Below are 22546 nucleotides of genomic sequence, written 5' to 3' on the forward strand. Positions count from 1 at the left end.
GAAGCGGGTCTCCTTTGCAACCTTTCATCAAATAAGATATTTTTTTTTTAATATTTCACTCAAAGTGTGCACCAGATCGTTGAATTTCAATTCAAAACATGCAAAATCTCTCGTGCTTGGGAGGGGGTATCCCTCCCAAACCCTCCCCCTCTGTGCCTCTTTCCCTAGCCAAGTACACTTTTCAGATTTACAAAAAATTCTGAATAATTCTGAGTGCACAAGACTTATCACTTATATTCCGAAAACTGAAGGTTCCCTCATGTATCTTAAGGGGAATTTCCCCTTGTAATCGACCCTTTCCTCCCTCAGCCCCCCCCCCAAAAAAAAAAAAAATCAGGTTTTTTTTTTTTTTTTTTTTGGTGATTTCTCAAATGTTGATTCCATCAAATATGCGTATACGAGATATCTCAATTTCAACCTTAAAAAGATAAAAGCTCCATCGGAAGGGAAGGGTGGAGATAACACTCGCCCACGCCTTCTCCCTACTCGCCCCCCCCCCCCCCCCCCCCCGGCCATGCAAAGAAGTAGACTGTGGCTATACCCAGATCGCTTTATTTAAATTCTAAAAACGCAAAGGGGAATCTCCCTTCCCCTAAGCTCTATACCTCACTAGACTTTATACATACGCACAGATGGTGCACATTCGGAATAAGAGCTAAATTCCGTGATTTCAACACTTCGATGAAAAAGTATTGCACCAAAAATTTGCACCAGATCGCTGAATTTCAGGTCTGAAAACGCAAAATCACCTTCGTGTGGGAGGGGATATGCCCCTATCTACACCCTCGTGTGCATGCTTTTTCTGATTGATTGCTGAACAGACAGCGTTCATGATATTCAGTGTAAGAATTAATACAAGAAGACTAGTGTATCTAAATTATACCATTTTATAGGCAAATTGTTCAATAATAATCTACACTAAAATATACTGCAACCTTAAACAAGTGGGACTGTTTCAACTCGTTAAAACACGCAAAAACATGCATCAAATTGCACCATTTGCAACATCAAAATGCAAAAAGTTCTCGCCGTGGGAGGGGGGGGGGTCACCACCCTCCCCCTACCCCCCTCGCTCGCTCGGGTTCAGTCGCGTTCATGATATTCAGTGAAGAGAATTGATACAACAAGTGTATCTAAATTATACCACGTTATATGCAAATTGTTCAATAATAATCTACACTAAAATATACTGCTACCTTAAACAAGTGGGGACTGTTTCACGTCGATGAAACACGCAAGAACATGCATCAAATTGCACCATTTGCAAAATCAAAATGCAAAAAGTTCTTACTATGGGAGGGGGGACACCCCCCTCCAAACCCTCCCCTCCCCCTCGCTCGCTCCGCTCGCTCGGGTTCAGTCGCGTTCATGATATTCAGTGAAAAGAATTAATACAAGAAGTGTATTTGAATTATACCATTTTATAGGCGAATTGTTCAATAATAATCTACACTAAAATATACTGCTACCTTAAAGAAGTGGGACTGTTGCACGTCGATAAAACGCGCCAAAAACATGCATCAAATTGCATCATTTGCAACATCAAAATGCAAAAAGTTCTTACTGTGGGAGAGGGACACCCCCTCCCAAACCCTCCCCTCCCCCCTCGCTCGCTCCGCTCGCTCGGGTTCAGTCGCGTTCATGATATTCAGTGAAAAGAATTAATACAAGAAGTGTATCTAAATTATACCATTTTATAGGCAAATTGTTCAATAATAATCAACACTAAAATATACTGCTACCTTAAACAAGTGGGAATATTTCACGTCGATAAAACGCGCCAAAAACATGCATCAAATTGCACCATTTGCAACATCAAAATGTAAAAAAGTTCTTACCGTGGGAGAGGGGACACCCCCCCTCCATACCCTCCCCTCCCCCCTCGCTCGCTCCGCTCGCTCGGGTTCAGTCGCGTTCATGATATTCAGTGAAAAGAAATTGATACAAGAAGTGTATCTAAATTATACCATTTTATAGGCAAATTGTTCAATAATAATCAACACTAAAATATACTGCTACCTTACACAAGTGGGAATATTTCACGTCGATAAAACGCGCCAAAAACATGCATCAAATTGCACCATTTGCAACATCAAAATGCAAAAAGTTCTTACTGTGGGAGGGGGACACCCCCCTCCCACACCCTCCCCTACCCCCTCGTTCGCTCCGCGGCTCGCTCGGGTTCAGTCGCGTTCATGATATTCAGTGAAAAGAATTAATACAAGAAGTGTATCTAAATCATACCATTTTATAGGCAATTGTTCAATAATAATCTACATCAAAATAAACTGCTACCATAAATAAGTGGGACTGTTACCCCCTCGCTCGCTCCACTCGCTCGGGTTCAGTCGCGTTCATGATATTCAGTGAAAAGAATCAATACAAGAGGTGGGACACCCCCCTCCCACACCCTCCCCCCCCCCCCCCTCGCTCGCTCCGCTCGCTCGGGCTCGGTCGCTTCGCTCCCTCGCAGACTAACCGCCCCCCTAAGATGAAATCTTAGCTACGCCGTTGTTCAGTTGTGTGTCTTGTTTACTTGTAAGCTTGTTTGTTTCCTTGTTTTCGATTGTAAGAAGGTCAGAAGAAAATAATGATGTCGGTTGATACCTTATTCTCATTTTACCCTTCCACCAAATAATATTTATTACTGTGGGTGTAATTTATCTACGTAGTTATATTCAGGATATATGATACATCATGTTTATTTTTCAACCACTGATACATTTTTTGATAGACTTTGTATCGATCAAATGAACAACTGCACCTTGTGCATGGGAAGTTGAGAGTCATATTTCGTGACATGCACGTTAGGATTTTAGAATGTCATGGTTACAATGACGAACTGCCTTTTCAATGCTATATACAGTGTACCTTGTCGTATGTTAGACACTATTACCGGTAACTTTGTATGGGAGTGAATGGGACATATGCTACAAAGTTATCGAGTTACATGCATTTCCCTTTTTTTCCTCAACTCCTTTCCCCTGCATTTCGCACATTTCCAGACATGATTCCAGGACAGATGACGCACGATTGTTGCACCATAGCTTTGTAAGAAAGCCTTCACAAAAACCACACAGGGCAAGGTTTGGTACTGCAAAGTCAAGTTCGCGGATCTCTTTGACCTCCGCGCCACACACAGCACACAGTCCGAAGTCCGCACAAAATGATATCTTCTGCGGCGTCGGTACTGATAGCAGTCAATCGCTGTCCACTTGGGAAAACATTGCAAATCATTTACGCTTCTGTATCTGTATTAAGCGAATGTTTGATAGTGCGGAGCGAATATTTATCTTGAACTTGGTACTGTTTAGTTTGAATTGAATCGAGCTTCGCTGCATGCGCATTGTCGAGTCGAAGTGTCTAGTGTTAATTCAGCAAAAACTGACTAGTTTGTTTATCTACAGAAGTGTAGCTGTGCTTGAGATGGATGCTGCCGCTCCACAATCCTCATAGCATTTCATTCAAAACACATTTTGTGGCGTCGGTGAGAGTATATGCGCAGGATATATACAGAGTCTATAGAAGAAGTGTAAGAGCTCTCAAGATTTTTGTTTTTCACTATCGCCCAGACCAGACACGTACCGGGTGTGGCCAGCCACTTACGAAAGTCGTCACTAAGCAAGAGCCAGCGTTTCTGTCTCGTGCAGTGGTGTGGGAAAAGTTATGCCGACATAACGTGGTGTAATAGCGTTGTATTCATTGGGCTGAGACGGAATTACTGATTGGCTACCACCACAGCGAATACTGCGCTTGTTCCGATTGAGCCATTATACTCTATAAACATACCTCATGGTCTGATGGTGCAATGACACCAACAAGTGTTCTGTTCCGCTTCTGTTCAGGTCCCTTCGACATGAGAGCCATACAAAGTTCATAGTTACATAGCATTCGAAAAACACGATAAGGCATGGAGTGATCACTTTTGTTGTGAATCTCATTTCGGAGCAGTTGTAGCTTATATATTGCATGTGCCTGTAGAGTCTGCCTCATCCTTAATCAATTTCATACTTTGTTGTTTGAATGCTGTAACGATAAATGATTTTAATTTTTTGTATTACTTGCGCAGTGTCAAGATGTCTTCTGGACAGTGGGACTGGTTTTGTGGAGAAAACTCCACGGTTGAGCAAGAAATTTTTTTGGACAGCACCTGCAAAGTAAACGCCAGCATTGTAATATCGCAGGTCATATTTGCCGTCGGCTTTCCTCTCATCCTGGTCGTCCTCCAGTGCTGCACATCGTACGGCAGCATCCCGTCGTCGAAATACCTCTTTCGATTGCCGGGCCACTCGTCGCGATGGGTCCTCACGTTCCTCTTGCTCGTCGTGTCGCTTGCGGCCCTTGCCGAAGGCATCCTTACTAACGACACTTTCTTGAAGAACTCGCTGCCGATGCAGCCATACCTTTTCGTGCCCGGGGCAGTGATGACGATCGCCGTGATCACCTCCCTCGTTTTCTACCACTGGCTGGAGACGTGGCGAGTCAAGCACATGGTGTGGCCGCTCCTCCTGTACTGGGTCGCGTCTCTTCTGACGTCGATATTCAAGATGATCCACCTCGAGCGACAAGGCCTGATCGATGTGCACGTGTTCGTCTTCGACGTCGCACTGGCCGCCGTCGTCCTTTTCGCCGTCATGCTCATCGAAGAAATTGTCCTCATCCGTTCAATAGTAAGCTGCTTCATATTTTTAGAGAGGGGTGGGGTGAAATGAAAGGAAATGAAATGAAACGTTTCGCCTATTTACTATAATTCATATAACTTTAATGATAATAATAATAATAATAATGTCTATATCAATAATAATGATAATATTGATAATAATGATAATATTGATAATAACGATAATATTAATATCAATAATAATAATGATAATAATAATACTTGGATACATATCCCAGGGCTCGACATTAGGGGTGGCCCGGTAGGCCCATATAGCCACCACGTCGGGTCGCCAAATGTGTCTTTCGGTGGCCCGATAAAGGCACTTAAGATTCAAAATGGATTGTCATGTTTTTGTTTATATCAGGTCAACTGAATTTCAGATGTCAAGATTTTAGTGGTCCGATCAAAGGGCCACTAAAATTGCTCCATATGCAGTCATACCTGTTCGTACCTAGGGTAGAGTTGACGATCGCTGTGGTCACCTCCCTCATATACATGCATAAATATACATATATGATATATACATGTATATATAATATATAGATATATATATGTATACATATAATAAGTGTGTGTGTGTGTGTGTGTTAATGTTGTATGTACTTTTGATTCAGGCTAACATAAATATGCTTAAGGTAAAAATAAGACACCTTTAGTTAGCAGTCGAAAACTTTTCATTTTTTTATTTCCAGTATAGTTCGCATTCATTGTCTTAACATCCTCATTTCTTCCTTTTCATATGAGTTGAAGGCAGAAATGGAAACCAGATTTGTTACTATATTGAGCATTGACCGCTTTCTTAGAACGGCACTCACTTTTTTTACGCCTTGTGTGATTCAACGTGATTTTAACACAAAGGTGTTCCTCGGTTACGACAACCCGCTGTACGCGACATCGGACAGTACCACGATGAAGAAGGACATGAAGTACCTCCACGATCACAGTACTATCCTGTCAGCCATGACGTACTGGTGGGCCAACTGGATCTTCAAAGTCGGCTTCAAACAGGCCATCGAGCCTTCCATGCTGGGCAGCGTGCCTGACTGCCACACGTCCGAGTACAATCACAAGATATTCAAGGAGAACTTTTTGAAAGAAAAGGTAAGCCGGACATCTACGCTGAATGTCCGTAAAGTACATGATATTTACATTCCTAATGCAGGTATACTCACCTTCGTAATGTAATTATATGTGTGTGTGCGTGTGTGCGTGTGTTTGAGTGTGTGTGTGTGCGTGTTTTACGCATGTGTGTATCTATTCTTATGTGTAAGAGTACAGTATCAGTAAATTAGGAAGCTCTTCTGTCTGTATGATGTAAGACTGAAGAAAGATATGTCTTCCCCTAGATAGCATATCTCAGTCGCGCATGATAAGAGTGAAACCATGAACATGATGCAGAGAATGTCTGTATCGTGAATAGCATTCCATTTTTTGCTTGAAAGCTTCATTCTTAAAGTTAATTGACAGCCAAAATAAAGAACACGAATATGAATGAAAATTTGTCACAATTACATCTATAGGAATTTAACCTCAGGATAAAATTGAATTGAAAAATGATAAAATTGGACGATGAAGACGGTGTGGAAATCAACGGGAAGACGTATTAACATCTTAATTTCACCACAATTGTTACTATCGCCAATATGACATCTTCATTATTGACTATTACTGTCATTATCTCTGCCATCCTAATTATTATCATGGCTATGGAGAATTATTAATCATATTTGTCGTTATCATCAGTAGGCCTACTCTGTAAGTATCTATTAGCATCTACTAGTACTCTATTGGTATCTCGGCCATTTCAAAACTGATTTCCATCGATTAAACTCTGAATTCCTCTGAGTAGAATTGTAATGCTCTTTAATATTTTATAAGTTGTTTCTAATCATCTCGAAAACAAGTATATCATTTAATGCGTTTTATCACCTAACTCGTATCTACGGCGTATGATAGGCTAGAGCGGACAAGGCAGGGCAGGAAATCAACATGTACCGAATCTACTGGAACACGTACGGGACGCGATGGGTCACTGGAGGCGTGTTCAAGCTCTGCGCAGACTTCTCCGTGTACGTGGCTCCACTCTGCATCAGCGGCATCATTCTCTTCGTTACCGACACCCTGTACGGCTCCGACGACGAAACGGTGAGAAATGAAAAGACATTTCAAGTGGGTATCTCATTAGACTGGAGACTAGTTGGCTACCTAGTAGCGACTCGAGTCTCCCTGGTTGCGGAGACGTCTCCGTGACGTCTCCTGGAATGTAGCCGAATGTCCGGGGAGTCGCGAGAGTATCGAACATGTTCAATTTCTTTGGAGACGTCTCCGTGACGTCTCCGTGACGTCTCCGCGAGGTCTCCGAGACGTCTCAACGACCTCACGTAGACCCATTTGCGACCTACACCGGGGACCCCGGGGAGACATATCGGAGACATCACAGGGAGGGCTCCACGACTTCCGGACGAAGCAGTTGTCATATTATTTGGAGACGTCTCTGAAGTCGCTCCGGAGTGTCCGTCTTCGTGAGAATGCAAGTCATTTTTTGGTCTCTCGAGTTGCACGAGTCGCGGTGATGACCAGTCACGACGAAGTCTCCTCCGTTGAGATACGCCATGAATGAAGAAAACAAAATCTGCTTTCTCGTTGTTACTCCACAGTGTTTTATGACTATACACGATGATATCATTATCTCACTGACAACACAGGAAATCCCAGAAATTACGTTCCCTATATAATCGGTGCTCTTTTTATATATCTCTTATTGAATTTTAAGAAATTTGACGGACTGTAGCACAAAAGGGATTGGAGTACAAACTGGCACTGAAATGAGCCAGTGAACAAGTAGTGAAAGGCATCAGGTTGCAATTGTAAGGAAAGGCGTTATGGCTAGTCATTTAAACATCGTTTAACATGAGTATGATTATGATATAACTGCGCAACATCTTCATCTCATCTCACAGGTTGATGTCACTCCTTATCACGTGACCGCCTCGGAGTTTTTCTCTAATGGCTACGTCCTGGTGGGATGCATATTCATAGCTGCCCTGATGAAGGGACTTCTGGAGCAAGCCTACTTCTACTGGAATTTGATGGAAGGGCTTCACGTCCGTTCTGCTATCCAGGTCGGTAACACATACAGACAGTCACGCCAGACACACAGACATACACACTGCACAGACACAAACACATACACACACACCTGCACAGACACACACGCACATATATAGGCCTACCAATACTACACAGACATGACAGGTAGTACAAGAAGACACACTTTTGATTTAAACCTGTGAAAGGACACACACAAAAAGAAAAAGAAATCCGCATCTTATCACCGCTGCAATAATCATATGAGCTGTACCATATCCCATGTATACTACTATAGATGATGCCATTTAATATGACTTCCTTTAAAATCGTTTTCGTCCTGTTATCATGTTGTCGTGTTCGTGTTCTATTTTGTATTTTTTTTTCCACAGAGCATGGTGTACGAGAAAGCACTTAGATTGTCGACGTACGCAATGTCGGGAGGGATGATGACCATGGGCCAGATCACCAACCACATGTCCATAGACGCCACCAATGTCCAGTTCTTCTTCAACTATGGTGTCGAAATCTTTACAATACCAGTGAAGGTATCATTAGATACTGATGGCAGTCTATCTCCGGATCAGTTCTGATTTGACACTTGGTTCAGACAGTGAAGAAATGAGTGCACACTAAATGCTCTTCGTGCAGACAATCGGGGATTTTATGCGGGTCGTTGCCTTGTGTTTTAGAGCAAAAACATGGTACTCTTCATTTATCTTCCGCCATGTGGAATCTGGTGTCTATATACTAAGTATCGGAAAGCTCTACCAAGAAACTTGTCTGGCTAGCGAGATTAGCTAGGATATCGACTAGTTTGGTACCATCTTGAGATCAAAGGGTGATGTAGAGCAGTGGATACCGCTATTGCCCGATATATTTGTGATCGATGTTATCGAATCTAAAATATTCCGTAGCAACCACGATCGGGTATCGAAGCTCTGAAACTTTGGTTAATATTTCGCATTTCCGTCATAATATAGGGCCTACCCAACGGCAATCGTGTTATTTATGGCGTTCTTTCACGCATTTCTCATACATAAGTGTTTGCGTAGTGTGAGGGTCCTTACCGTACCTAGTGTTGTTCGACTGTGATGTTTTCAAGACCACAATAAATTTGATTACATCTCATTTGGATTGTTTCGGCAGTTAGAGACGTGTCTTAAATGACTACTAGATATTGCATTCTGCCACATACGTTGCTGATTCTAAACATCATTATCTTCGTCATAACAGCTATTACAATAGGAGTCTTTTCCATATCCAGGCCTTATCTCAAATAATTCATTTAACACACATTTATTACACACACACACACACACACACATACAAACAAATACACACAGAAAAGAAGAAACAGTTAATCAGCTATTAGATTCAAATCTGTACGTTGCCCTTTTGATGAATTTTCGCATTCGGGGCACTCTAGATCGCGAAAATGTTATTTTCTGTAAGAGGAGCCCAATCATTGGTCATCTCTTAGCGTATCACATGGCGCATTATTTTGTGCAGTCCTTTCCCCTTTTTTTTTCTCTAGATTGGAATGACTCTGTACCTCCTCTACGAGCAGTTGGGGTATCCGTCACTTATTGGCGCTTCAGTCTTCATCTTCGTAATTCCTTTCCAACTGGTCCTTGCATGGTTGACGTCCAAGTATATCAAAGAAGTTCTGGTAAAAAAAAATCACGTAATAGGGTGAACAAAAAAAAAATCGACAAAGCCAGGTAGACAATAACCATTTCATTCCACTTCATTAAAATCATACATTTCATATCTGATATTTCGTTCATTACAACGCAACGAAAATATGAATTGAACATCTAGTCATCTCTGCCTTATAAACCAAAATACTTACGCAGTGGCACGCGTGAACGCAAAATGCTTTAAATGTCATAGTGCATGTTTGGTTGTTCGTTTTTTTTTTTTGATTGGGTACTCAACAAGCAGTTCACACACACAAATAGTACAGGTCTATACAATTAAAATAAAAAATGCAAACTTTTAAAAACGTTGCCTAGTGTTATCGTGCTTAGCAGCAATAAGGTATTCCGATTTATACTTTAATTTGATAAAAGAAATGAGAATGAAAACTGGGATTTTCTTTTCTAAACTTACAACGATGAAGGTAAAAGCGGGTACAATAAAGAAAACTTAATGCAAAGATGGTCTTTGCTCAACCAAATATTTTTTTTTGAAAGATAACAATTGTGCTCCTCTCTTTTCACTTTTGAGTTTAAATACTTTTCTGAACATTTCCATAAAGGGATAATAAGTGCACAATAAAAACGGAAATGTTCAATGGAATCTGACATCTGATTGCATAAACTGCATAGGTCATTCTCTGATCTTTTCATCTTGTACAAAAATCGTTCGTGGCTATAGCGTTGTAAAATCTCTTGAAATAAAAGGATTTCAATTGTATTGCAATTGCACATTTGAAATTATTCTTGTGGATAACGGACCATTCTTCACTACTTAGATTTTACCGAAATTTACATTCCACTTTCTACATCATTTATGGGGTAAAAGAGGTTTAATGAAGAGTGAACAGGCAAATCTTGAAAGGTTGTTAGCACTCAATAATATTTCCTTTAATCAGTCATATGGGCATTTTTATCGTTCGACCACAATCTATACAAAGGGATTGCCATTATTAAAGAATTGAACTTCCTATCAACTCGAATTGGAATATAAAATTCCAACAGATTCTAAAAATTCTTTGAAGCGGTTATTATTATTAATTACATCCTGTATTAATTCCTCTAATACCTTTATTATACCAGACGAGATATTTTGTTTTGTTTTGTTTTCAAACAACTGTTCTTTTTATACCATAACCATTGACAACAAAGTTGAGTTCAAGTTTGTTAATATTCTTTGACTTAAGCACTCGCCAAGATCTCAAAGTTTCTGTAAGTTGAAAATTAAGAGTTTAGAGAACACTTTCGGGAGCTTGTGCTCCAAATAAGATCATGAAATCACGATATTCAGTTAAATTTTCTTCTTGTTTCCATTCACTATCCCCAACTATGAAAAGTATTATCTAAAATAAATTTGACCCACACAGATTTCCGATATCAACCATTTTCAAACCACATTGATTAGCATGTTTTCCGCCGGAATAATCCTACTCATTTTAGTTTCACTTTCTATAACTTATTTGTTTCATCATTAAATATACACGAATGAAATCATTAATGAAAATCTAAAGAGTGAGTATGTAAATCAGCATGGGCAATGAGTATACTTGTGTACGGTGTATGGAGATATCTCTTTGTATTTGGGCTCTGTGTTGCGCTGTTTGTATCATACAGTTGCTGATATTGTGTGTGAGAGTTTATGATTTTACTTTCGTGCATATGGGTTTCTGATGTATTCATCTGTTCTAAGTGAAACATTTCTTGTTGATCTTCAATCCCCTCAGCTTCGTTCCGACCAGCGCATGAAGTTTTCTAATGAGATGCTTCAAGGAATCAAGATCCTGAAACTTTACGGCTGGGAACGTCTCTACTGTGAATCTGTAAAGGACACAAGAAAGGACGAGTTGAGCAAGCTTGTCAACGTCTTCATCATTCAGGCTGTGAATTGTAAGACCCATAAGCCCATTCGATTCCGTAAAATTATCTGTTCTCAAATCAAAAGAGAAAAAAACACAAGAAAATTAGGGAGCAAAGACAATAATAGTAGATTTAAGACTAGATTTAAAACGCATCATCTAACAGTTTTCAAAACCTGCAGGGTGATAACAGTAAAAATTTTATTTTCCTCGATCGATTTGATATCTGCTGTCTGTCATGTATTCCAAATGGTTTCTTCTGGTCTGATTACAGCTATAACGTGGTATCGTAATCCTTGACACTTCCATATTGAGGCAGTAACCTGCAGCTCTCCTTTAAGAGCAGATTTTGCTTTGTGTTGAGAATCGCTTAATTTTCTCTCTCCTATATAGTTGTTGTCAACCTTGGAGTTCCGATCACTGTGAATCTGGTGGTAAGTTGTAAGTTCCTGTCAGATAACCCTGGCGTGAGTGGAAAATGTGACATCCGATGTGCCTAATTCTTTTTTCTTCCACATCGAGTGGTATGGTTTTTCCAGACTGCGGAAAGCTGATGAGGCAAAACAATAGTTGACATATCAAAGACGGAATAAAAAGGGGGGAGGGGGACATATCATAAAACAATATATCTATCATGCTTCTTAAAAGAATTACATATATTTCTTTTTAATGTCTTTGACCAATACAATCATGTTAAGAGAATTATGACGTCAATTGTATATGTTGTGTGTCCGTGGTGAATATTAATTGATTATAATTTTAACATATTGAATATTATATTGAAATACTTAAATTAGGTGTGCAATCTCGACCCTGATGTCTCTGTCAAAGGCATTCCCCCACCAATCATGTTTGGAATGTTTTTAGTACTTATTCGCAGTGTTCACCTTGTTTTTACTGTTTGATACCAGAATTAACTTTCAAGTTGTTTTCGTTGTGTGTAAATAACTCATTACTTTTATGGCTAAACCATGACCTGCAACAAAATGTAAAATGGCCTATTCTTCTTGCGGCCATGTATCTGTCACGTTCACACACCTTTCGCCTGTCTGCCATTTTCATTATCCTTCTGAAGTCATTCAGCATTTATACAGCCATCACTGGCGAAGTTCTTTCTCCCGACGTCGCCTTCTCTTCGCTCTATCTCTTCAACTCCCTCGTGGACCCGATGTTCGTTTTCCCTTACGTCATCAGTCTCTACGTCAGCTCACACATTAGCACAAAGCGCGTGAAGTTCTTCCTCGTCGCTCCGGAGGTTGAGGGAAGGGAACCCCAAACTGCTCACCATCAAGACAATAATGGGTCGAACAAGGTATTTCTCTCACTTCGCAAAACAAGAAAGAGAAAGAGCGAGAGAGAGAGAGAGAGAGAGAGAGAGTGAGAGAGAGGGGGGCAGGGAATTAAGCTAAGACTATTGTAGTTCATTTAGTTTACCCTTTCCTTTATGAATACTTGGACAGCTATGATCGAGGTTGATAGCTATCATTAAGTACAGTGAAACAAAGGCAACGGTTACTGTTTGGAACGCAGTACTCATGTACTTATCAAAGCGTTAATTTTTGACTTATTAGTCGACACTTTCCTGTAAAAAGATGTGATCACAAGCTTCATGGATGAACATAGAAATAGGAAAAGAAATTAAATGAAAGGTAGTGATTACATGTCAGTCCTAAAATCTTAGAAAGAACGATAAAAAAAAATCCAATGATAAAATCGGATTGTCAGACGGAGTAGGCCTAGCCCAGTGGATGTGGAGAAAGCTGGCGAAATAATGTCGCCCTTAAGAGTTTGGTTTACACTTTGTAGATCCCAAATCTGAAATGTTTGTGTATGTGTTATTTCAGGATATCGCTGAGAAGCAAAATACTAGGCAATCCTATCGGGACTTGAGGCGGTCATCAATGGACGGAGAAGCGAACGGATACACGCCGTCACTGTTGGCAGAAAACCCTGCCATGAAGACCTACGGAGCGATGGACAGCGCTCCAAAATCTTCGGGATCGACGTTACCGGAAGGTGTTGCAATCCAGGTACGTTTTCTAAGCGCATCGGTGAAAATATTCCGCTTTTAATCTCCAACGAGTATAATCATTAAGCGATATGAACAGATGTTTATATATAGAAAGAGAGTTGTGCACATTCTCTATGACTGTGTCCATGGTTACAATACTTAAAACTCAAACTAAAGTTTATAACGAAGGCGTCAGGGCTACTGAGCTCAGTCTGTATTATATTCCACAGAATCATGCACTTAGCTTTAATAAAATCCGTTGGTTATATTGAGCTGTGCCATCTGCACGAAATCATATTCATATATGGACGTACACGGTCCTCATAGTTTGATACAATCTAGTATAGTATACCCTATACAGTGATTGTAGATGAGTTGATGAGACTGTTTGCACTGTTACTGTGTCATGATGGCAGATGGTTTATTGTGACTTAAATTATGATGTACGCGTGTTCAAACAAGTGATGTACCCCATGATAGGTAGAAAGAGTGTTTTCCTCATGATCGTTATTAGTATTCTTAAGTTTGTTTGAATATTTCTGTTTTCGCGCTTATAAAAGCATCAAGAGTAAACCTGTAAGTAAAATTGTAAATCTAGCTGACGTGGGTCACCGTCCGTCCGTAGCAAGCGTGAAATATCAGCTTAAAGTAGTTTCATTTATAAATCCACATTAACTTAGATTTCGAACGGTTATTTCACGTGGGATCCGGACTCGGAAGAGCCAATCTTACATGACATCAATGTCGACATACCAGAAGGTAAGAGATCTAGTTAGTGACTTGATAGAATTCAATTCCGATCTTCTCTTTTTATGCCTCCGCCACGAAGTGGTGCCGGAGGCATTATGTTTTCGGGTTGTCCGTCCGTCCGTCCTTCCGTCCGTCTGTAATGAATTTTGTGGACAGGGTAACTATCAAAACCTTTTGAGGTATCCTAATGAAACTTGGCATGTATGTGTATTAGGGGGTGAAGTTGTGCCTATCAACTTTTGAGTGCACATGCTTAAGGTCAAAGGTCAAAAGGTCAAGGTCAAATGCTTAAAATTTCACACCAAATGCTTAAAATTTCCCCCATATCTATGCAATGCCTGAAGATATTTTCTTGAAACTTAGTGTATACATGTATTACCCAATTAAGATTCTCTGGTGAAAGTTTGGGGTCATGAGGTCAAAAGGTCAAAGGTCAAAAGGTCAAGTAAAATGTTAAAATTTCACTTTTTTCTCTTTATCTTGGAAATTGTTCAAGGTATCTTTATGGAACAAAATATAAATGCATGGACTGATTGGCAGTGGTTATCTAGGGAATTTGGGGTTCATGGGGTCAAAGGTCAGGGGTCAAAGGTCAAGGGCAATACTTCAAAATTGTACTATTTTCCTTATATTTATGCAATGCCAGCAGGATTATTATTTTTTTTTAATTTGATGTATGCATGTATAACCCATTATAGATTCTCTGCGATTTTTTTTTTTGGCCAAGAAGGTCAAAGGTCAAAGATCAAGTGAAAGTGCTGAACTTACTTCTTTCTCCATATCTCGGAAGTGGCTCAAGTTATCTTTAAACTTAGTATATATTTATGTATACCTGCCTGACAGTGATTCTCTTATGAATCAAAGGCCAGATGAAAATGATAACAATTTACTGTTCAATACAGAAATTGCACTTTTTTTCCATACCTTGAAAATTACTCAAGTGCGTAAACTTATGAAAGGGTCAAAGTCGAAGTTAAAGTTCTTAAATCCCCAAATACATGCTCTCCTATTCATCCAATTAAACATAGGTCAAGGAAGGTGAACATTCAACACATTTGTGACAAACATGTCATTTTAATATTTTGCCAATTTTGTGAAAATGTAACCACACATTGTCCACATGTACTATAGACCTATTAGGAGAATCATGCATTATGGCGGAGGCATACCAGTCGCCATAGCGACATTTCTAGTTCTCATATGTTATCATGGTTACTGGTTAGCTGAAAGACCAAAATGAAGAATTTGCTTTCAAGTGGTGAGTATATTAATCTATGAAACAATCAAGCAATCAATCAAACAAACAAACCTTTGTTCTTATACGCACATATTATATGCACACATACGAACAAACATACATAATCAAATGACAAATTAGACATATACCTATACACAAATACATTGTGATCACCCCCGTCCTTTCGACTGGAAGAATTTCAGGGAGGATCCCTATGGAGCTATTAAAAGGGCATTAGCTTTTATTTTTTTTCCCGATTTTCAATTTCTTTGTAAATGGTAATATGGTAATTGGTAATTAATCAATAAGGATGGCTGAAACCATGTAGGCAATATGAACTTTGCTATCCAAAAACAAGTGAATCTCAGGAAATGTGCAGCAATCACGATTTTACAAGACGTTAAACTTTTCTTGCAAGATCTTATTGCATTTAGCTACATTAATCACCTCGTAATTAATGCATCCTACTCACAAACACTTTATGCAGATTAGTATATCCTGACTAGGTTTGGCCAGCAACTTGAATATACCACACACTATCTTCCGATACCAAAAATACCCCTCCAAAAAAAAAAGCAACAGCAACAACAACATCCACAACAATTATTTTAAAAAACTCCGCAATAGGAAAACAAAATACCGAATTAGTATGTTGGTTTTCAGATGGCGTAATCTCTGAGAAACTTATGTTCGCTTCGTCTACATATAGATATATCTTTGTCTATAATATCTCTCAAACTTTTTTATATCCATATCTGTGCAATATTCTCCGGGTCATTTTTAAAAGGCAAACTGACCATCATCGTGGGTACGGTTGGGAGCGGAAAGTCGTCCATCCTCCAAGCCGTACTGGGAGAAATGACGACACTGAGGGGCAGGATACAAATACGGTAAGGACTTAAAGCCCGTCGTCGAATGCATTATAATTTATTGGGAACCCAGATCATCGACATAACTGAGTATAATTCTTTATTTTTAATAGAATGACTGATATTACTTCTTTTTTAAAAGGAATATTCATTTGATTTCATGTGATAATTCATTATTTCATAAATCATAAAAATTCCCTTGAATGAGTGTAAAACAGGCAAATTAAATTTTAAGCAAATTTACATACAGCATTGTAAAAAAGAAAGATCATTTGTATATAACCAAAGTAGATATCAAATATAGTCTGCCCTTCGCCAGCAAATTCCTTCTCACCATCCATCTCCACCGGTTCACCTTTTTACAAGGAATAAACAGACCACCCCCCCCCCCCACACACACACACATAAACACACATTACCAAACATTTTACAGCCTTACAGTATTAATGTAAAGTAGATGCAATGTACCATTAATACGTTATATATTCTAACAATCGAAATTCTTCTTTTAGCCTGCATACACTTTATATACACAACTATTGCACAATAAAGGGAACAGAGAAGATGTACAGAAAGAGAGAAAAGAAATTATCAACCTTTATACCTTTCCCACTTTCAGCATGTACAGTCCTAAATTCATAAATTTACGAAACGTTCCTGACCAATCTGTTCGCAGGGAAGGAGCGAAAATAGCACTTGGTCAACAAAAAGCTTGGCTGGTGAATTGTTCCCTCCGGGACAACGTTACTTTCGGTGAGCCGTATGACAGTGACAGGTAAGCCTGACTTTATAGGAATAAGAAAGAGAGAAAAAGGAGTGGATAAGTTAATTCAAAAGTTAGTTCATTTTGCGTTTTTGTAAAGGATAGTTACGATGAAATAATTGAAGCCGTCTCAGCTTCAATTCATTTCGATTCTTCAGTGCTTTATTGTATGTGAAAATTTGTCAAGCGCATGGGTAACTTTTTCAACAAAATGTAATGAGCGCGTGCGTTGGGTTGTGATTTTTGCTACATCCCAATTGGATATTAAGAAAATGCAATGAACTAGGCGTTCTGAAGAAAATGTTGCATTATTGGCATCTCCCGATTTCCTTTGCATTGCTTTCTCTACAAACTGGCCGTCTTCATGCTAGCGACATAGGTGTAATCTTCCCCTTCCTCTTTCGTTTGACGGTTTAACGGTTACATTTCACGTTTCTATAGGTACCGAGAGGTAATCGACGCATGCGCACTAACGGCTGACATCGAAATGCTTCCGGGTGGAGACAATACCGAAATCGGTGAGAAGGGTCTCAATCTGAGTGGTGGACAGAAGCAGCGCGTCAGCGTGGCGAGAACGATGTACTCTGGACGAGACATTATCATATTGGTAATAATAATTATTCTTACGTCATTGTAAAGTGTAAACTGTTCAATTATAAAATTATTTCGTCATCCTATACCCTCTTCCCTTCAATGTTCGTCAAGCGACCACATACAGTACTCTCCGCGTAATCGGGTATCGCTTAAACGGGTACCCCGTTTAATTGGGTAGTAATGCCCAAATCAGTTCCAATGCACATCAAAATTACCTGATAATTGGGTTGCCTCTCCGCATAAATGGGTAAATAATTCTCTTCTTATCTAATTTCTACCCACATTTCATCGCAGATATAACATGAATGTCAAATTTTCCACGGCTAATCGCATTCTCTGCTTAAATTGCAAAGAAGACAGATCATTTGGGGAGTGATTAAACATGAAAACACATGTACCAGTACGGACTTGCCACATGTAAACGAACATTACACAGTCGATACAGTAGCTGACACTCACAAATGCATAGACAGACAGGAGTTGTACACACTTGCGCTCCACCCTTGCTCCGCAACAACATTCACAATACGAGAAGTTTGCAACGAAAATCACGCCATGCACCAGCTCCATAATTTTGCTTTTCCCCAGTCTCTTCTCGAAAAGTAGCTCGACGTTCTACGTGACTAGAGACGTGTTCACGTCGGAAAACACCTGCGTGTTAGCGAGGAGTCTGTAGTCAAGCGACAAAGTTTTCTGAAGACATATTTGTCCATAAAAAGAGTGTAAATCATTGCTCGTGACTGAACAAGTGTAAGCTATGTATAATGTGCCGTGCAAGCACGCGTGTTAAGCATATATTGTAGGTGTTTGGTGCAGTGTACAATGCATGTAGGCCTACATGCACATTGTGTGTGTCAATCGTGAATGAGACGTGTTCTTCTGTTAATCGGGTACTCCGCTTAATCGGGTAAGAAACGCTCTGCCCGAGCCGACCCGATTATGCGGAGAGTACTGTAATCATGAACTTTTAAATTCATAGATTCTCTGTCAAGTTACGAGATCCTTTTGATTTCACCATCATCCACTAATCGCACCACTTATTTTTGAACCGTCCTCCCTTCTCTCATTAGTTCTTACTTCCTTTTTTACCTGTCTCGTCCATACTTTCTCTCCCATCCCATACTTCTTTTGTACTATTTTTCACTTTTACTTTCCTATCCGTCTCTTCTAACTTATACATAATCGTATACATTTTCACCGTTTTTCTATAATATGTCCTTACTTGTTTACTTTTACCCCTATGTTTCTTTTATTTTTTCTTTCCTCTTCTTTTTTCACAGGATGACCCTCTGTCTGCCCTTGACATGCATGTTGGAAGTCATCTATTCGAGAGAGGAATCTTGAAAATACTGAAGAAGCGCAAACAGACTATCATTCTCGTCACGCATCAGCTACAATACCTACCGGAAGCTGATAAGGTTTGACTTTTTACTATTGAGGTTTGGCTATAGTAATTGTTAGCCTCATAATAGCTGCGATGTTATACTATTGAAGCTTATTCAAGAAGACGGTTTCAAATAGGGAGACAAATTGAAGAAACTCACGCCTGAACCTTCATTCCTCTGAATAACATCTTGCTTTCATTTAATATGCCTTGTCCGCCTTGGACTACTTAAACATAACGAAGTCGGAATTTTGGAGCTTGGGTATTTGTTCCATGTTCATCGTGTCACTGCGGGCAACAAGGGACAGCCTAGTGGTAGTGTCGCTGCCCCGAAAGCAGTAGATTACAGGTTCGAGTCCTACTGGTTCCTTTTTCCGACACGTTTGTTAATTTACAGATCAGCTGTTGCGATCTTAAAGGGATCGTATAGTTTTGGTTGAGACCTAACTTCATATTCTGATATTTGGTGAGATAATGAGAAACCTCACAGTTATGAAATATGAAAGAGCATGTAATTCCATGAGGAATTCAACGTTTATTTGATGAAAATCGGTTTTGAAATGGCTGCATCCAAAACAGAGCAATCCTAATAAAATATGGGACCCACCTTTTATTACAATAGCTTTGTGTTACTTTGTTTTTGGATGTTTCAGCCATTCCAAATCTGATTTTCATCAAATAAACTTTAAATTCCTCTTAAAATGGTATGCTCTGTAGTATTTCACAAATGTTTTCTTGGTATCTCGCAAAAAAGTTAAAAGCCCAATTCTCATCTCCACCAATACTGTACCATCCCTTTAATTTCATTTGTAGAGGGAGACAAATTGAAGAAACTCACACTAAATCGTACTTTCTTTTTATCTGTAGATCCTCATCATGAAGGATGGTCGAATTCTTCACCAAGGAGATCCGGACGATATAAACCAGGCTGACCCATCCATTATGGCCGAGTCGCAGAGGGCACTGAAAGTGATGACCGAATCGGAGGCCGAATTGTCTGGTGGCGAGTCCCAAGCCACCCTGGAGGAGAGGAGATCGTTGAAGAAGCAGATCTCTCAGCTTTCTGCGTCGATGAAAACTGCAGATGATAAAATCGATGAAGGTAATTGCCTATAAAGAATTACGATTGGAGGATGTGCAATGTTTCACTCTAAACTGGTTTGAACATGATTTCGTAGCCATACGTCCTTTTAATTTAATTGGGGTGTTGTCTTTGTGAGTGTGTGTGTGTGCTTGTGTGTGCGGTTTTGTTTATTTATTTATTTATTTTTTTTTTGGGGGGGGAGGGTCTTTCCTGAATATCGTCACATTGATATTTCGATGAATGTTTGAGTCTTATTTGCTTTCTCTGAATTGACTCAACCTATAAGCCCTACTTAAAAGCTAGCGCGGACTTGTGGAGGTTCCTGCTGTTCCTATGAACACAGTCAATGCGCAGCTTTCTGTAGCAATGAGCTTCCACGGCTACAATAACAGCAGTAGTAGTCTAAAAATGTAGTTGTGGTGTTATGTTCCGGTGTTTGCTGTGTTTAAGGTGATTCTAAAAGACCTAAATCAATTACTAATTATTATTCAATGTTAAGTGTAAGATAAATGGCCCATGGTTTTTCTACGTGGTAAGTTATCAAATTTTTGTTATGAATTGGGTGTTATAATTTAATGTAAATGTTTAATCTTGTGTAGAAAAGGTTTCAATTTTGCGGCTCCAATGAGTTTTGTTAAGCTCACACTCACCACAAACTGTAATTTTAATGTATTGCAACGTATTACCAGACTTGTGAAAAGGGCAAGTGAACATAAAACTAGGATTTACATTATGCAGAAATGAGTTTATATTAATAAGTCCGTGTTCTTCGCACAGAGGTTGAGTGCGGTGCAACAGTGAAAAAAAAAACAGTGCCATTATAGATAATACAGCATAATTATACTGTGAAAGAACGAGAACATCAGTAGGATTCTAGGTGGTTGAATAGTTCAATTATTGACGATGAGCTAAATTTGGAGACGGCGATACTAGTCAAGTTCAAGCTCGTAGTTATGGGGCGCCAAGTGTCACATAGTCCCTTTCATATCACGAAATCAGTCATTTTTCGTTGGCTTTGTTTTTTTCGTTGACAAGTGACGACGTCAATTTCTTGACGAAATTGTTATTTCGTTGTCAAAATTGTAATTTCGTGACGAAGATGACGTTGACGCTTGTCAACGAACAAACAATTTTGTTCCAAAAATGTCATTTCGTGATGAGACTGTCATTTCGTGACGAAATGACCGATTTCGTGACGAAAACAATGTGACACTTGGCACCTCATTCTTGACTATGAGCTTATCATTGAAGCTAAGGATAAGCATCTGAATGTGATTAACGAGAATTAAGTCTTAATTGATACAGCCGTATCGAAATGTTCCTATTTCACTGCTGTAGATGACGTAAGAGGCAAACTGGTGGTCAAGGAGGACCAGGAGACCGGATCCGTGTCCTACGAAATCTACTTCTTCTACCTGAAAGCCATGAATTACGTGGTTGGCATCACGGCGGTGCTCACTGTGCTGGCAGGGTGCGGCTTTGAAATCGGAACTAACTTTTGGCTGGCCACGTGGTCCGAGGCTAGTTTGGAGACTAATAATACTCAGGTAAAAGAGGATACATTGTAAGTATGAGACGCCAAAATGTAGTGTTTGCCTGATGGGTGGTCACCCACAATGTCATGTACAAGCAGATAATATGAATTATGATATACATTATATACACGCGCGCGAGAGCGTACACACGCACACACACACAGACACACCACTCACTCTCGTTCACACACATACTCACATAGACATACACATACACATTAAAAGTTTTCCCATGATTACATAATTTTGTTCTTGAAATGTTAATTGACTAAACGAAGTCTTGTAGAGTTTAATCCGCATATGCTACGTCAAACTTTGGTCAAAATCATACGTTTTGGATGATTTACCGGCCTGGTATAACATTACCAGGACACTCGTCAGGTATTCGATTTGCCATTCAACTGCTACGTACATCGGGCAGTATGAAGTATATGGAAATTCTCATTTTTATGTCAATTTTCGGACTAGGTCACAATTATGGCTCTGACGTAACCCCTAACGCTCATATTTTTTCTGTATTAATCCCTGTGTCCTATAGGATGTTCTCGACGACACGAACTATTACATATCGATCTACGCCGCACTTTCGGGATGCAATGTATTTTTCAAAATTGTATCCGTGCTCTTCCTCACTGCTGGTGTGTACTACGCTTCAAAGAATTTGCACTTTGAGATGCTCGACAACATTATCAGAGCGCCAATGAGGTATGTTTCAGTCATGTAATGTTATTGTCTTACTTATTAATGTTATTCTTTTTCAGTGATAGTATGCTGTGTTCTTCAATTGAGGGCCCCGCCAGCATTACAGCATTGCAAGGTTCCATTCTAAAGACATACATAGAGACACAGAAACCATGGTAACAACTAAAGTTTCCATAGGGTGATGCCGTTTCGACAACTTTTGATATGATGTCAGACATAAGTAGTGGTGCCTGATAGCTTATTGGTTGTTTCAACGACAGGTGCTATCTTACCAAGTTTCATCATGAAGTCGTTAATGCAGCGTTGTGTAA

General features: G+C 39.7%; 1 protein-coding gene across 1 annotated transcript; it reads left to right on the forward strand.

Annotated features, from left to right (window-relative positions):
* Nucleotides 1-3373: 3373 nt before the first annotated feature.
* LOC139714943 (ATP-binding cassette sub-family C member 9-like) lies at nt 3374-22238 on the forward strand (the record flags this gene model as incomplete). Its single annotated transcript, XM_071626591.1, has 19 exons — nt 3374-3532; nt 4070-4670; nt 5522-5764; nt 6620-6808; nt 7624-7785; nt 8143-8298; nt 9288-9422; nt 11175-11337; nt 11700-11740; nt 12382-12618; nt 13151-13336; nt 13998-14076; nt 16092-16194; nt 16850-16948; nt 17378-17543; nt 18811-18948; nt 19782-20016; nt 21337-21545; nt 22072-22238. Coding segments are annotated over exons 1-19 (3344 nt in total), but the record flags the coding sequence as incomplete, so codon positions are not given.
* Between the last annotated feature and the right edge of the window lie 308 nt (nt 22239-22546).

This window comes from Diadema antillarum, unplaced genomic scaffold (assembly GCF_040938485.1).
Source record: "Diadema antillarum isolate AM-2024a unplaced genomic scaffold, OU_Dant_1.0 seq00002551_RagTag, whole genome shotgun sequence".
Classification (NCBI taxonomy): Eukaryota; Metazoa; Echinodermata; class Echinoidea; order Diadematoida; family Diadematidae; genus Diadema; species Diadema antillarum.